This window comes from Augochlora pura, chromosome 11, assembly GCF_028453695.1.
Source record: "Augochlora pura isolate Apur16 chromosome 11, APUR_v2.2.1, whole genome shotgun sequence".
Taxonomy (NCBI): Eukaryota; Metazoa; Arthropoda; class Insecta; order Hymenoptera; family Halictidae; genus Augochlora; species Augochlora pura.
In genome coordinates, this window is record NC_135782.1 from 1,500,168 (window position 1) to 1,514,469 (window position 14,302).

Below are 14,302 nucleotides of genomic sequence, written 5' to 3' on the forward strand. Positions count from 1 at the left end.
AAATTCTTTTCATTCATTACTATTTTGTATGGTAATACTACCGATGATAACACAGAAGAACTTGATATGATTGAAAATATTTGTCAACAAGATATTTATAAATAATACCTATGTGTTGACATTATCAAGTCAATGACTTCATTGATACAAGTATAATGATTTCATTCATACAAGTTATTTCAGATATCATACTTTAGAAAAAAAATTACTAAGCTTCGTATAAATACAAAGCATTAAAGTATGCGTACGAATATTTTGATTTTAGGCCTCACCATTGCAAACATAATACCTATTATGATGCTGGGGCGCAAACAGAGCCTCAAAGGGGAACCCGTCTTGGCCGACTATGGGCCAGAGGAGTCCCTCAATGAGAGCACTGACATCGAGTGGGTGAACAAGGTAATATCTGTGAGAGTACCTACTGTTTATTAGATACAATAATATTTATCCAATTGTTTCAGCTGTGGGTTAGAAGATTGATGAGGTTTTGCGCCCTGGTATCATTAATTTCGGTTTGCTTGAATACTCCAAAGACTTTTGAAAATATTCCGCCCCTTCAGTATGTTACCTTCGTTTCTGACTTAGTAGTTACGTTTTTATTTACCGCTGAAATGATTGCAAAGATGCACATTAGAGGTATACTGAAGGTAAGTGAATGTCATGGCTCGTATATAAAATTTATAAGCCCGGCATTAAATATTAAGCATTTTATTGCAGAAGGACAAATCTTACTTGAAAGACCATTGGTGCCAATTTGATGGGAGTATGGTTGTCTTCCTCTGGTTGTCCGTGATTTTACAGATGTTCGAAATGTTAGGATTTGTTTTGAAATTTAGCTACGTTTCAATATTACGGGCACCAAGACCTTTAATTATGATACGCTTTCTAAGAGTCTTCCTTAAGTTCTCCATGCCGAAAGCTAGAATTAATCAGATATTTAAGTAAGGAACATATTCATTGTTTTAAACCTCAGTGAATATATATATTTCATGCACTTACATTGTTCACTTATTCTTTCAGACGTTCAAGCCAACAAATATACAATGTAACTCTTTTCTTCTTGTTCTTCATGTCCCTGTACGGCCTGCTGGGTGTTCAGTTTTTTGGAGAATTGAAAAATCACTGTGTTCTGAACACAACCCATCCAAAGCACATTACTATAAATAGTCTAGCCATTCCAGATACATTTTGTTCAACCGATCCTGAATCAGGATATCAATGTCCAGAAGGAATGACATGTATGAAACTCGGATTGTCAAAGTATATCATGGGTTTCAACGGGTTTGATGAATTTGGTAATGATGCTAATTAAGCATTAAAATATTTCGTTACATCGTCGACAATGAACAGCTACAGAAATCTTTTCTTCTTTACAGCTACAAGTATTTTTACTGTCTATCAAGCTGCATCGCAAGAGGGTTGGGTTTTCATTATGTACCGTGCGATAGACAGTCTCCCAGCTTGGCGCGCAGTCCTTTACTTCAGCACAATGATATTTTTCTTAGCATGGCTTGTGAAGAACGTTTTCATTGCCGTTATCACAGAGACTTTTAATGAGATACGAGTACAGTTTCAGCAAATGTGGGGCGTCAGAGGACATATCAGCAATAGTACTGCTTCACAAGTTAGTTGACAGACAATAACTTGTTTGTTAAGACTACATATTCCAAAATATGGATGTATATATAATGTTTTAGATATTAACCGGTGATGATAACGGCTGGAGTTTGGTAACTTTAGATGAAAATAAGCACGGTGGTCTAGCATCACCTGTATGTCACGCAATCCTCAGATCTCCACACTTCCGAATGGTAGTAATGTGTGCAATATTGGCGAACGCTATTACCACTGCGACAATGAGTTTCAAGCATGACGAGAAACCAAGATACACTTACTACAACAATTATTATTACGCTGAGATTGCTTTTACGATATTTTTGGACCTCGAAACAGTGTTTAAAATATGGTGCCTCGGATTCCGCAGTTATTACAAGCATTCGATTCACAAATTCGAGCTGCTGCTGACAATTGGAACAACCATACACATCATTCCGTTCTTCTATCTTTCTGGATTCACATATTTTCAGGTTTCTACTTTAATTTTCATTCTGAAATAAAAAATTATAAATTAATCAAAGGAGCAGTATTAAAATACATATCAGTAAATTAATAGAAAATTTTTGCAAAACCAGGTTTTAAGGGTAGTCAGGCTTATCAAGGCGTCTCCAATGTTAGAAGACTTCGTATACAAAATATTTGGACCTGGCAAGAAGCTTGGTAGCCTCATTATTTTCACCATGTGCCTGCTGGTTATATCATCCAGCATTTCTATGCAATTGTTCTGTTTCCTCTGTGACTTCACGAAATTCGAAACCTTTCCCGAGGTAATGAACAATTAAATCATACCATAGTTTTTGTGAAAATAATTAAAGGAACTCCCTTGCAGGCATTCATGTCTATGTTCCAAATTCTCACCCAAGAAGCTTGGGTAGAAGTTATGGATGAAACAATGCTACGAACACACGAAACGATGGCACCCTTTGTAGCTGTTTACTTCATTTTATACCATCTTTTTGTCACGCTGGTAAAAAACTATTCCTACATTAATTTAATCTCATGACAGTCATGCACTGACCTCTTATTTACTTTTCAAGATTGTGTTGAGTCTGTTCGTCGCAGTTATATTGGATAATCTCGAACTGGATGAGGACATTAAAAAACTGAAGCAGCTGAAATTTCGCGAGCAAAGCGCAGAGATAAAAGAAACTTTACCATTTAGATTGAGAATTTTTGAGAAATTTCCAGACAGTCCTCAAATGACGTGCTTACATAAAGTACCATCGGATTTCAACCTACCAAAGGTCAGAATTATAATTTTTCAATTGAAATCTTTTAATGCGAAACAAATCATTTATTATATTCTTCTAAACCAGGTGCGTGAAAGTTTTATGCGACAATTTGTTTTCGAAATGGAAAACGAGGAGAACGAAGGTGTGAAAAAAGTAAACGAAACTTTTGATTCGAAAATGATATACAGAAAGCAACGTCCAGTTAAGATTTTAAACAATCCACCAAAAGTCCGGAATGTCGTTACTAGCCTTAAAAAAGCAGCTGTTACTTACATTATAAAGTATATATAAACCTCAATAATTGTAAAACATCACGTCTTTACCTTTTACAGATTTTTAGTATTATTTTTCACAGTGATTCGAACAATCAAAGGCTTTTGTTAGGCGATTCTGCCATGATACCGGTGCCAGGAAAAAGTTTATTGAAGCCTCAAGGTACTGTTAACAGTGCCAAGCAACTGCGCATCGATCAGAAGAAGTGAGCAATAGCTAATATATTAATATTTCTTTACCAGATCAGTATCTTTTCCACTATATAAATTTCTGCATTAACAATTTCTCTATATTTGATCACAGGTCGATTAGAAGGAGCGTTCGTAGTGGTTCCATCAAGCTAAAGCAAACGTACGAGCACCTGATGGAGAACGGTGATATTGGAGGTATAAACAGAGTGAGTTCTTCTCGCAGTAGACCGCATGATTTGGACATTAAATTACTGCAAGCTAAGCGGCAGCAGGCCGAGATGCGCAGGTAAAGCAACAGATTACTGCACCGTCTATTAGCGATAAACCACTTCTACCACGTCTTTGTGACTTAACATTCACCACGTTGCACCAAAATGTAGAAATCAACGCGAGGAGGATTTGCGCGAGAATCATCCGTTTTTCGACACGCCGTTATTCGTGGTACCGCGCGAAAGCAAATTTCGAAAGATTTGTCAGTCGCTCGTTTACGCGAGATACGATACGAATGCAAAAGACCCGTTGACTGGCAAAGAGAGGAAAGTTCAGTACAAGAGCCTGCAGTAAGTGCTTTTGTTTCAACTTTGTAGCTGCTTTTTTTTGACACGACGTAGAGCACTGCTTGAACACCCAAAGTCAGACATGAATTAACTGTGGCCAATTTTAATCACACGCTTTTTAGCAACTTCCTTGGCTTGGTCACGTACTTAGATTGGGTGATGATCTTTGCTACGACCATGTCTTGCATCTCCATGATGTTCGAAACACCACGTTACCGCGTTATGGAAGTGCCCGTGCTGCAAATCGCCGAGTACGGTTTCGTTATCTTCATGAGCATCGAATTGGCGCTCAAGATTTTAGCGGACGGATTATTTTTTACGCCTAAGGCCTACATCAAAGACGTTGCCTCTGTGTTGGACGTTTTTATTTACGTCGTACGTTTGCATCTGTCATTGATACTCTCTGATCTCTTTTCGTTTTCTTTCTAATTCGTTACGCTGCTAATTTGACGATCATTCAGGTCAGTCTCGTTTTCCTTTGCTGGATGCCGAAAAGCGTGCCGCCCAATTCCAGCGCTCAACTTTTGATGATCTTACGTTGCGTCAGACCGTTGAGAATATTCACGCTTGTGCCGCATATGAGGAAGGTTGTCTACGAATTGTGTAGAGGATTTAAAGAGATCTTATTGGTAAATAATCTCAGCATAAAGTCCATTGAAGTTTATATCCGATGGTATCCATCGAAGTATTCGTAACGATGTTGCAAAGACATTCAAAATTTGTCTGTTTGTTAACGCTAATAGTCAGTCAATACCTATTAACAAACAATAAATTCGTTGGTAATCTCTTAAAATAAGTTATGGAATATTTGCAATGGTTAATGATTAATTTGTTACAAAATATTAAAGTTGAATGTATGCTTGCTTGCATTACGAATCCTTCAATTGATTTTGATGGGTACTGTATGCGAGAAGTTCAGACAAAAAATGAATAAGAAGCTTTTTAGGTGTCTACTCTGTTGATCCTCTTGATGTTCATATTTGCGAGTTACGGCGTGCAGCTTTACGGTGGTAGATTAGCTCGTTGTAACGATCCAACTATTCTGAAACGGGAGGACTGTGTCGGCGTGTTCATGCGAAGGGTGTTCGTGACGAAAATGAAATTACGACCGGGCCAAAACGAGAGCTATCCATCTATATTAGTGCCACGCGTTTGGTAGGCGTTACAGTATGAAATCGTCATCTGAAGATTCAAGAATATTTTTAAACAGACAGTGAAATATTTTAGGGCAAATCCTAGGCGATTTAATTTCGACCATATCGGTGATGCATTGATGGCGCTTTTCGAGGTGCTCTCATTTAAAGGATGGCTCGACGTTAGAGATGTTCTTATCAAGGCTCTCGGTCCCGTAAGTTCACTCATCGTGAAGCCATAAATTACTTCGGAGGACGATATAACCATGACGATGATGCTGTACAATAATTTTCTAGGTCCACGCCATTTATATCCACATCTACATATTTCTGGGGTGTATGATCGGTTTGACGTTGTTCGTTGGTGTTGTAATCGCCAATTATTCTGAAAACAAAGGGACCGCGTTACTCACTGTCGATCAAAGACGATGGTAAAAGCTTAATTAATCAATTAAATCGGTGTCCTGTTATGAATCTGATAGCACGCTATTGTGTAACTAGGTGCGATTTAAAAAAGCGACTGAAGATTGCTCAGCCGTTGCATTTACCACCTAGGCCAGATGGGAAGATATTCAGGGCGTTCATCTATGACATCACTCAGAACATCTATTTCAAAAGATTCATTGCGGTCATGGTACTCATAAACAGTGCTCTTCTATGCGTTTCTGTGAGTTGGATAATTTTCATTTATTCTATTACCATTTCCCTCCTTCTCCTCTCCTCCACCCACCAACCATTACAAGTAGCGACAACACACACAACACACCGTTCACAAATACTAAACAGATACCTTGGATACAATAGTAATCTTCAGATAGAGGAGGCACTCAACTCAATTCACGAAAGACTGTTACCTTGAATCATTTGTTCCTTGCCGGCTACCATTAGACCGTGGTAAAAGTAAACCGACACGTGTCTTTTTTTGCCATAACGACATACCAATCTTTTTCTCTTTCATTTCGTACACCGAAGTGGAGAATCGAGGAAAAACACACGGAAGCACTCGCTACGGTCTCCACGATTCTGACACTGATCTTCCTCGTGGAAGTGATCATGAAAAATATTGCTTTTACACCACGTGGCTATTGGCAGTCCAGAAGAAACAGATATGATTTGCTCGTGACAGTCGTGGGTGTTATTTGGATCGTCATTCATTGCACAATGAAGGTACGTTGCTCTCCGGTACATCAATTAAGAAAAGAAAAAAAAAAACAATATAAAATTGGCGTTTTCGTTTCGGTGTTTTATTTAATTGTAATTATATTATGAAACTGATCGACTGTAAATGACAGGAGTGATTTCTTGCAGAACGATCTATCGTATGTAATCGGCTTTATGGTCGTCATCCTTAGGTTTTTCACCATCACTGGCAAACACACCACTCTCAAAATGTTGATGTTAACGGTCGGAGTGTCCGTTTGTAAAAGTTTCTTCATTATATTCGGCATGTTTCTTCTTGTTTTCTTTTATGCCTTAGCGGGCACCATCATCTTTGGAACTGTGAAATATGGGGAAGGTATAGGAAGGTAATGTGTTTAAGTATTCGTACAGAAAAGGGATATTAATTAACAAGGGAAGGACACGAATGTTTCTTAGACTCTATACAGTAACGCCATCTTCGAAAATTTGCGGTGAAATCTCGAATCAAAACTTAATTTCGGCTGTTTCGCGCTCAGTGTCCTCTCCTTGTGCAGAATAGAATGGCGCATACGTTTTTCTATACGATGTGACTCTAAGCAAGATGATTTACCATTTAGACGTGCCAATTTTGAGTCACCTGTAACCGGTGTTGCTATGCTCTTTCGAATTGTCACAGGAGAAGATTGGAACAAAATAATGCACGATTGCATGATACAACCGCCGTATTGCACACCAGCTGCTAATTATTGGGAGACCGATTGCGGCAATTTCCATGCTTCCTTAATTTATTTTTGTACTTTCTACGTAATTATTACTTACATTGTCTTGAATCTCCTGGTGGGTAAGTACCGACTGATCTATCCGGGCGGCAACGCCGTAGGTTCCCTTGCAGGTTCGACTTCACGAAATAAGAAACTAATCTTTACGTAAAACAGCTATCATTATGGAGAACTTTTCTCTATTTTACTCGAACGAGGAAGACGCCTTACTTTCGTACGCCGATATTAGGAATTTCCAAAACACCTGGAACGTAGTCGATAATCATCAGAAGGGTGTCATACCAGTGAAACGGGTACGTTTGAGAATATTGTTAGTTTCGTAGCCTGTTATAAATTAGATTAGACGTAATGATGTATTAGTGTGTTTCAGGTGAAGTTCATCTTGCGGTTGTTAAAAGGCAGACTTGAAACCGATCCGCAAAAGGATCGATTGCTGTTCAAGCATATGTGTTACGAATTAGAGAAACTGAACAACGGCGAGGACGTTACTTTCCACGATGTCATTAAGTCAGTATAATTACCTGTACTCCCATTCCCTGGAACATTGTCTTCTATTCATACAATACTTTTTGCAGTATGTTGTCGTATCGGTCAGTCGACATTCGAAAAGCTCTCCAACTGGAAGAATTATTGGCGAGAGAGGAATTTGAGTACATCATCGAAGAAGAAGTCGCTAAACAAACAATTAGGAACTGGCTGGAGGGTTGTTTAAAGAAGATCAGAGCCAGCGGAGTAAGTTCCCGTCGGATCCAACAGCTAGAAACAAATTTACATGATTATTTTTATGAACATTATGAATTATAAGTTACAGAAACAACAAAACGATCTTGTAGTTAGTCTTCGGGCTGATCAGCCTATACAGCAACAAGAACACGCAGAGGAAAAGGGGAAAGAGGCAGACAAAGAAGAGGAAACAGAAACAAAGGTAAACATGTGAACTTACCATTCCTATATCTTGGGAACATCAGCAATATATATATTTTTAATAGGATGCAGATGGATCCAAGCATAGAGCAAAGAAACCTGTAGTTCTTCCAAGGTCAGATAGTATAGGTAGTGGCTCAAGAAAAAAATATTTAACTCCAACATCGTCAGATTCGGCTTCGATCAGATCTGAAAAAGATAAAAATGCGCCACCTAAGAAAAGAAACAATAGGCCACCACGTAAGCTATTTTTATACATAGTTCATTGAGTACCTTGTTCGGTGTTTTCCTTTAACCCATGTTTCCTTTAAGCCATGGCAAAAAATAATCTGCCCCATCTCACAGAAAGCACAGAACAGACCAGACAACAACGAGAGGTCATCAATGCAAAGACAACTGCGCCAAAACCTTCCAGTGTTATGCTGGAGGTACGCGAATGGTGGAAGGAGCAACTTGCGCATAGCAGTGAGTCCAGCGAAGACGAAGTTTGAACTTCTCATAAGAGTCTCATGCGTATAAAAATGAAGCACATGCTTGATAAGTTTAAAGGAAAACCTGATTTGATATTTCAAGAGGTGGAGAACGGGTAGAATCCATTCCAATACATCTCTGCATGTGCTTCTGTTTTATTTGCATACGCCTAATTCAATCTGGCAAAATAGTTAGAACCAATTTCAAGAGAAGAAAGGGTTTTAAGGTTTTCACCTTATGGTTTCAATGCAGAAAAAAAATGATTCCTGAAAAAGTTATGAAAAATGACAAAAGATAACTATTTTTTTGAGTGCATAATTTTCTAGTAATGTCGCACAACAATCCTACCAGGAGCTTTTCATGTTAAGGCATACAAAGCAACATCATATAAATGCTTAATTTTCTACTGTTATTCTCACATATAAAATGTGGAAATCATTTTATGAATGCACGGAAAATCACGTTATATAACTTTTGTGTTCAGATTTTTTTTTTCTTCCAGCACTTAAGATCACTATTCTTCCAAACCCATCTATCAGAGATAAGTTCTTTTACCTCGTGTGACAACCAGTCTACTCAGCAAATACTCAGGTTTCAAGTAGATTAATGTTTTGTAGATCGTGCAACGCATTTTTGCACATACTGAGAATAATTTGTTAATTCCGTTACACATATATTTTTTGTGCCGGTTATCGATGTTGAAATACGGAATTTGTATAGAACAGTAGAATTAGATACATGGTAGGTTTTGTACGATAAAAAAAAGAAGAGTGTTGAACCAGGAAGTGCTAATTAAAATAAATCAAATTGATGTTGTCGTGGACAACTGTTAGTACAAGGAACATGAATGATGATTTCTTTTCTATTGGAAACAATTCAGTTGTTGAAAGTTTTATCTCTTAAGTTGAGCCATAAATAACTTCTCCTTTGCATAAATTTTTATGTAAAATATTTAACTGCTATAAACATTCTGTTGCTATCCATTAATGGCTATTATCGAACTTGTCAATAATACATTATTTAATGAACCTCTATCGAGTATTAATTATAAGTTATAAGTGGCTCAATCGAATACATAACGAACGAAAACTAATGTAATGTGAAACACTTTACAACAGAAACATTACGTCCTGATGGCCTGTATTATAATGATAAGAAAGTAGTAACTTTAATATTGGCATTTGTGAAATTTTTGCATCTGTTTGTAAATGTCGCGTAAAAGTTTAAATAATTTGATGTCTTGAATCGTGATTTAATTCTGTGAATTGCTCGATGAAAAAAGAACCGAAATATCAATGATTCTCTCTCTTTTTTCTCTCTTCTCTCTTACCAACGTTATCAGCATATTATTACAAATAAATACCATTGAATATGTAAATGAACAGAGTTTGAAGTATGTTGAAATTTGATTAAACACTAACAGATTTTAATATGTTCACGTTAATCACAAAAAAAAGGAGGAAGTTAGTCGATAAGTAGATAATATTGATGACGTTAAATCGTTAAGGATTTTTTTAACAAGAAATGGACGCGTGATAGAATGAGTTACGTGTAAAGAAAAGAGAATGCCTAAACATTAGATATCTATATTCAAACGAGACAGCACAACTATTTATATTATCTATGTGATATGAGTTGATTTTATTAAATATAAATATAAATATAAATATAAATATATTTATATTTATATATAAAGCAGAAGGACTTAGAGGTATAAAATAATATTGTTTACAGTATTGTAATGAATGTTGATCACTGTTGCTAGTTTATGTGCCAATGTGCTGTACCATAACAACGGAACGATAATAAATGTTGATAGATACAATCATTCGTAACTTGTTTTTTAATTCAACGAAAAAATAAATCGTATGTTAGACAATATAAAATGCTTGATGACATCTGTTTCGTAAAAACTTTAAAATAGATGTACGTACATAATTTAAAAAGTATAAAACTACAAAAGGAATGACTTACAAAATAAATATAGTTTACATGAGGAAGATATTGTCGTCAGCAGCCATTATTTGATTAGCGTCCGACATCTTATTAATTGCCGCAGTAATTTCACCTGATGTAAACTCTTCAGACTGTTCACTATTGATGTACTCCCGTACTCTTGACAATGTGAGCGATTGCGCCCTTTGTTGTTGAAACAACTTGTGAAGGAGTGTTCTGAACACTTTCAGCCTGAAAATCAAGAAATATGCATTGCATACACATTACGTGTTAAATAGTCAATTACGATTCAATATGAAAATTATTTTCCATTTACCTTTCTTCGGTTATTTTTGCAGGAGTTTCTGATGCTGTGGTCTTTCCAGTATCTTGCGACATACTTTCGGTCTTGCTAGGACTTTTTCGTTGAGACCTAGTTAACCTACTCGTTTGTGTATCAACATGATTATCATCATCGCTATCAAAATCGTAAGGATCCTCTTCACCATTAGTGGTTCTTCTTGTACGTTTTCGCTTCGCCCTCTCTTCCGACTCTTCCTCCTGCGTGCTTCCTTCGCTGTCTTCTCGTCTTCGTTTCTTTTTCTCTTTCTCTAAAACTCGTTTAAAGTAGGCGAACTCTATCAATTCTATTGCAGCGTGTGCATCTTTGGCCGTCACGTTTTTCGACAAACGAGCCTTCGCGTGCGCTGTAGACAATCGAATCATCGTTTCCAAAGTACGAGCAGTTACGGGTTGAGTCTGAATAAAAGAAGGGTTTCAATCAAGAACAGATTAAATAATTATTTCACTAACTCAAATCATAAGGATCAATGAAATACCCTTGCTACGTCGGATTCTACTGATTCTTCGGACCTAAGTTTTGAATACTCGATAGCTATTGCTTTGCTAGCTTCTTCGGTGAGTTTGGGTTTCATACACCGAGCTATATGAATGTATTTTCTCATAAAGTTTATAGAAAGAATTTGGTCACTGCAAAAGATGAATTCTTATAATCACAACCTATGCCGTTTTAATTTTTATCTCAGTACCTTTTCGCACGCAAACGACCGTGTAATAGAGGGTCATATTTCTGATAAACCTGAGTCTCGCCACCGTCAGGAAGAATCTCATCAGGATTTTTAGTAGTTAGTACGTCTATTTTACTGCCCATAGGCAATGCTTCACCATCTTGTTCCATCGGACTTCTGTATCTGTGCATTCTCACAACGTGATCACTGATAATTTGATCTTGTTCCGGATCCACTATGTCTAATATGACGAATAACAAGTCAAAACGTGAGAGCAATGAATCTTGGAGTCCAATGTTTTCCATAGGTGTTTTATACTGATCATACTATAAGCACAAACGTTCGCATTAATTAGTAATATTCTCCTTGAATTCTATTTACTTTCAAAGCAACGATTACTTACTCTTCCATAAACTGGATTTGCAGCAGCCAGCACCGAACATCTTGCATTCAAGCTAGCATGTATCCCGGCTTTGGCGATCGTTACCTTTCCTTGTTCCATAACTTCGTGTATGGCTGTTCTGTCGATATCGGACATTTTATCAAACTCGTCTATGCAAATGATTCCCCGATCCGCCAACACCATAGCACCAGCTTCCAATCTACGTTCGCCGGTCTCGGTGTCTATAGTTACAGCAGCGGTTAAACCTACGCCGGATGATCCTCTGCCAGTAGTTGGTATCGCTCGCGGCGCAGTGCACAAAACATATCGAAGAAGTTGTGATTTTGCCACTGACGGATCACCAATGAGCATAAGATTAATATCTCTGGAAAAGAACAAGCGATTGTAGACACGGTTAACCATTCGTGAATCACATTACACGAGTATTCTTACCCTCTTAATCTTGTACCATTAGGTAATAGTTTCTCAACACCACCAAGTAATAAACATAATATTGCCTTCTTCACATAATCGTGTCCATGAATAGAAGGAGCCAGTGACTTGCTAAGCAGTTCAAAAATATCCTTACATGGATTGTTCTTGGCCAGTTTTTTACAGATAGCAACATCATCATGGGAAATAGATAGATTGGCTTCTTTGCTCAACTGCATGATATTGTTAGCAATTAAAATTGTTCTAAAAATTACAATCTCTACTAACATACATCCTCGATAGATTTCTATGTAAAATTAAGTTTTCTATTCTCTGATTGTCAAACCTAAATGTGCCTGTTGTATATGCTCCTTGTTTACCAGGTAAACATCTGAAGCTTCCTACAACCTGAACCCTATCTCCTGGTTTGCAAACGTCCACCAAATCATTATCGCATACAACATCAACGCTTCTTGGTAACTGGCCAGTTGGTGCTTTTTCAGGCATCTCTTGTATAGTGAGCGTTTGATGATCTTTATATGTAGAAAGGCCAAATTCTGTTTCCAGAGGATTACCATCTTCATCCTGCATAGAATACACAAAACATGATGCAAATTTGTGCTATCTGTAAACAAGTCACGACCTTTGCTGCTCTAACTTAGGCATTGAATAGAATAATTACTTGAGTTGGGTACACAGCAGATTGTGGGAATGCGTCAAAAGAAGTTAAATCAGTGTATGCTCTTTCCATTACTGTCTTCGTTTCATTGCAGTAGTGAACACTTCTAACAACCTTTGGCCGTACTAGGGAACCTAATAAGATTAATATTATATAATGAATAATGTTACATTAAGCTATATAGCATTGATTGATGAAACATTATGAAATTTAACTTACATTTTGTGACAATACCTTCCACGCACACCAAGTTCCCCAAAAAACGAGAGGTAAGGGTTCTTGGTGTTACATGCTTAGCTCCAAAACTTCCTTCAAAAGCTATAAAAAAGTCTACATTCCCTTTCGTATAATCGGTATCTATACTTCCAACAAATTGTTTCAGCGCATTTTGGAAAGCCAGATGTTCTTCGAAAGAGTTATTTAGCAAACTACAAGTAAAGTTAGCATCGACATCGTTGGCATCGTTCCCGCATCGGTATTTAGTAAAAGGTTTGTAAATTTAATGTTACACTCACCTTGCTGTGCGAGTAGGATTCTTTCTTCTTAAATCATTAATATTTACATATAATCGACGTTTTCCCTCGTCTATCATATTCTTAACAAGACTACTATAAATGCCTTGATCCTCCTAAACAATAAACAAAAAGAGAAATAATCGTGACATACCTGTTGAATATTTTTGCTTACCATATCATCCAAAAAGTCAATATATTCTCTTTGGATCTCCTCGAGCCTTTGATCTCTATCCATACCATCCATTTTCACTTCGATTAATATCTACAACTTATAATAACAGTAATCTCATTAACAACTGGGGAAACAACGTAAACAAAATTGGAAACCGCTCACGTGACATGTGCTTGTACAACAAGCATTGCGCGGGAAAACGGTAAAATCGAATCTTTCGATATCACACGTATCGAATTCAGATTACCAATGGTTGTACTCGCTTGCCGCAAGATGGCGAAACTATCGAAATCATATGGCGGTATTATTTAAATTCGAATATTAACAATTTGCGAATATTCAAGTTTTCATGTTTGAATGATTGCAATCTGTCGTCGTTAATGTTTTCAGGTGAATCTGTATCGCGTATATACGGGCAACGATGGCGCTTCTTTCGGTGGACAAAACGAAGATACCGGCAATCCATTTTGGCCAGCAGTTTCATCGTTTTACCATCAGTCGGCGTTGTACGGACCCCGACGGGAGCTTAATCTTTTCTCCGGAAGAGGCGTCACGCTTTCGAGGCTTTACCCGCGTTCGTAATTTCGCGCGCAATGTTCTCCACGAACGTGCTACGGCCACGAAGAAACTTGCTAACGCGTGTCCATTTGCTGTACACATAACGTGTGTTCAAACTGTTCACACATTTTTGGAAAGGACAACGTTGTTCAACATTTCTCCTCATAAATCTGTCACGTGTTATAAGAAATTTCTTTAAAGATTCTACGATTGTATATTATCGAACGTTATAAACTAGCAACGTGGTATGCATGCGTGTTTTTTGTTTTCCGATATAGGTGACT

At 37.4% G+C, this 14,302-nt stretch overlaps 2 protein-coding genes and 1 long non-coding RNA gene across 6 annotated transcripts; 1 reads left to right on the forward strand and 2 right to left on the reverse strand.

Moving 5' to 3' along the window:
• Positions 1 to 240: 240 nt before the first annotated feature.
• On the forward strand, positions 241 to 10,139 carry LOC144477331 (sodium leak channel NALCN-like). 4 transcript variants are annotated; one of them, XM_078195013.1, is made up of 28 exons: positions 241 to 399; positions 462 to 647; positions 718 to 941; positions 1,021 to 1,295; positions 1,377 to 1,624; positions 1,698 to 2,087; positions 2,193 to 2,384; positions 2,447 to 2,584; positions 2,655 to 2,861; positions 2,934 to 3,130; positions 3,205 to 3,327; positions 3,426 to 3,599; positions 3,694 to 3,873; positions 3,993 to 4,245; positions 4,332 to 4,499; positions 4,817 to 5,025; positions 5,098 to 5,218; positions 5,301 to 5,434; positions 5,505 to 5,670; positions 5,976 to 6,170; positions 6,312 to 6,529; positions 6,761 to 6,984; positions 7,079 to 7,215; positions 7,293 to 7,429; positions 7,498 to 7,654; positions 7,728 to 7,847; positions 7,912 to 8,086; positions 8,159 to 10,139. In XM_078195013.1, exons 1-28 carry the CDS (start codon positions 241 to 243, stop codon positions 8,335 to 8,337), a joined length of 5,286 nt encoding a protein of 1,761 aa, XP_078051139.1. In that variant the 3' UTR covers positions 8,338 to 10,139. The 4 variants fall into 4 exon arrangements, 3 of the variants coding, with proteins under 3 accessions (XP_078051139.1, XP_078051141.1, XP_078051140.1); XM_078195015.1 differs by having other exon boundaries at positions 8,192 to 10,139; XM_078195014.1 differs by having other exon boundaries at positions 7,734 to 7,847.
• LOC144477336 (uncharacterized) lies at positions 4,499 to 7,068 on the reverse strand. The gene is made up of 3 exons (XR_013495181.1): positions 6,963 to 7,068; positions 5,251 to 5,388; positions 4,499 to 4,912 (listed from the first exon to the last, which is right to left on the reverse strand). It is a non-coding gene; the product is annotated as an uncharacterized LOC144477336 (long non-coding RNA).
• On the reverse strand, positions 10,032 to 13,612 carry Mcm3 (minichromosome maintenance 3). Its single transcript, XM_078195021.1, has 11 exons — positions 13,461 to 13,612; positions 13,289 to 13,401; positions 12,993 to 13,201; positions 12,777 to 12,907; positions 12,441 to 12,679; positions 12,116 to 12,358; positions 11,684 to 12,047; positions 11,302 to 11,606; positions 11,092 to 11,242; positions 10,590 to 11,011; positions 10,032 to 10,504 (listed from the first exon to the last, which is right to left on the reverse strand). Exons 1-11 carry the CDS (start codon positions 13,530 to 13,532, stop codon positions 10,306 to 10,308), a joined length of 2,448 nt encoding a protein of 815 aa, XP_078051147.1. The 5' UTR covers positions 13,533 to 13,612; the 3' UTR covers positions 10,032 to 10,305.
• Positions 13,613 to 14,302: the final 690 nt, after the last annotated feature.

Coding starts and splice junctions, on each gene's coding strand:
- LOC144477331 (XM_078195013.1), top strand. CDS start 241: ATGCGTACGAATATTTTGATTTTAGGCCTCACCATTGCAAACATAATA. Junction 648..717: donor ACATTAGAGGTATACTGAAG/GTAAGTGAATGT, acceptor ATTTTATTGCAG/AAGGACAAATCTTACTTGAA. Junction 5,435..5,504: donor ACTGTCGATCAAAGACGATG/GTAAAAGCTTAA, acceptor TTGTGTAACTAG/GTGCGATTTAAAAAAGCGAC.
- Mcm3 (XM_078195021.1), bottom strand. CDS start 13,532: ATGGATGGTATGGATAGAGATCAAAGGCTCGAGGAGATCCAAAGAGAA. Junction 12,908..12,992: donor GGAAGGTATTGTCACAAAAT/GTAAGTTAAATT, acceptor TAATCTTATTAG/GTTCCCTAGTACGGCCAAAG. Junction 12,359..12,440: donor TATACAACAGGCACATTTAG/GTTTGACAATCA, acceptor TGTAATTTTTAG/AACAATTTTAATTGCTAACA.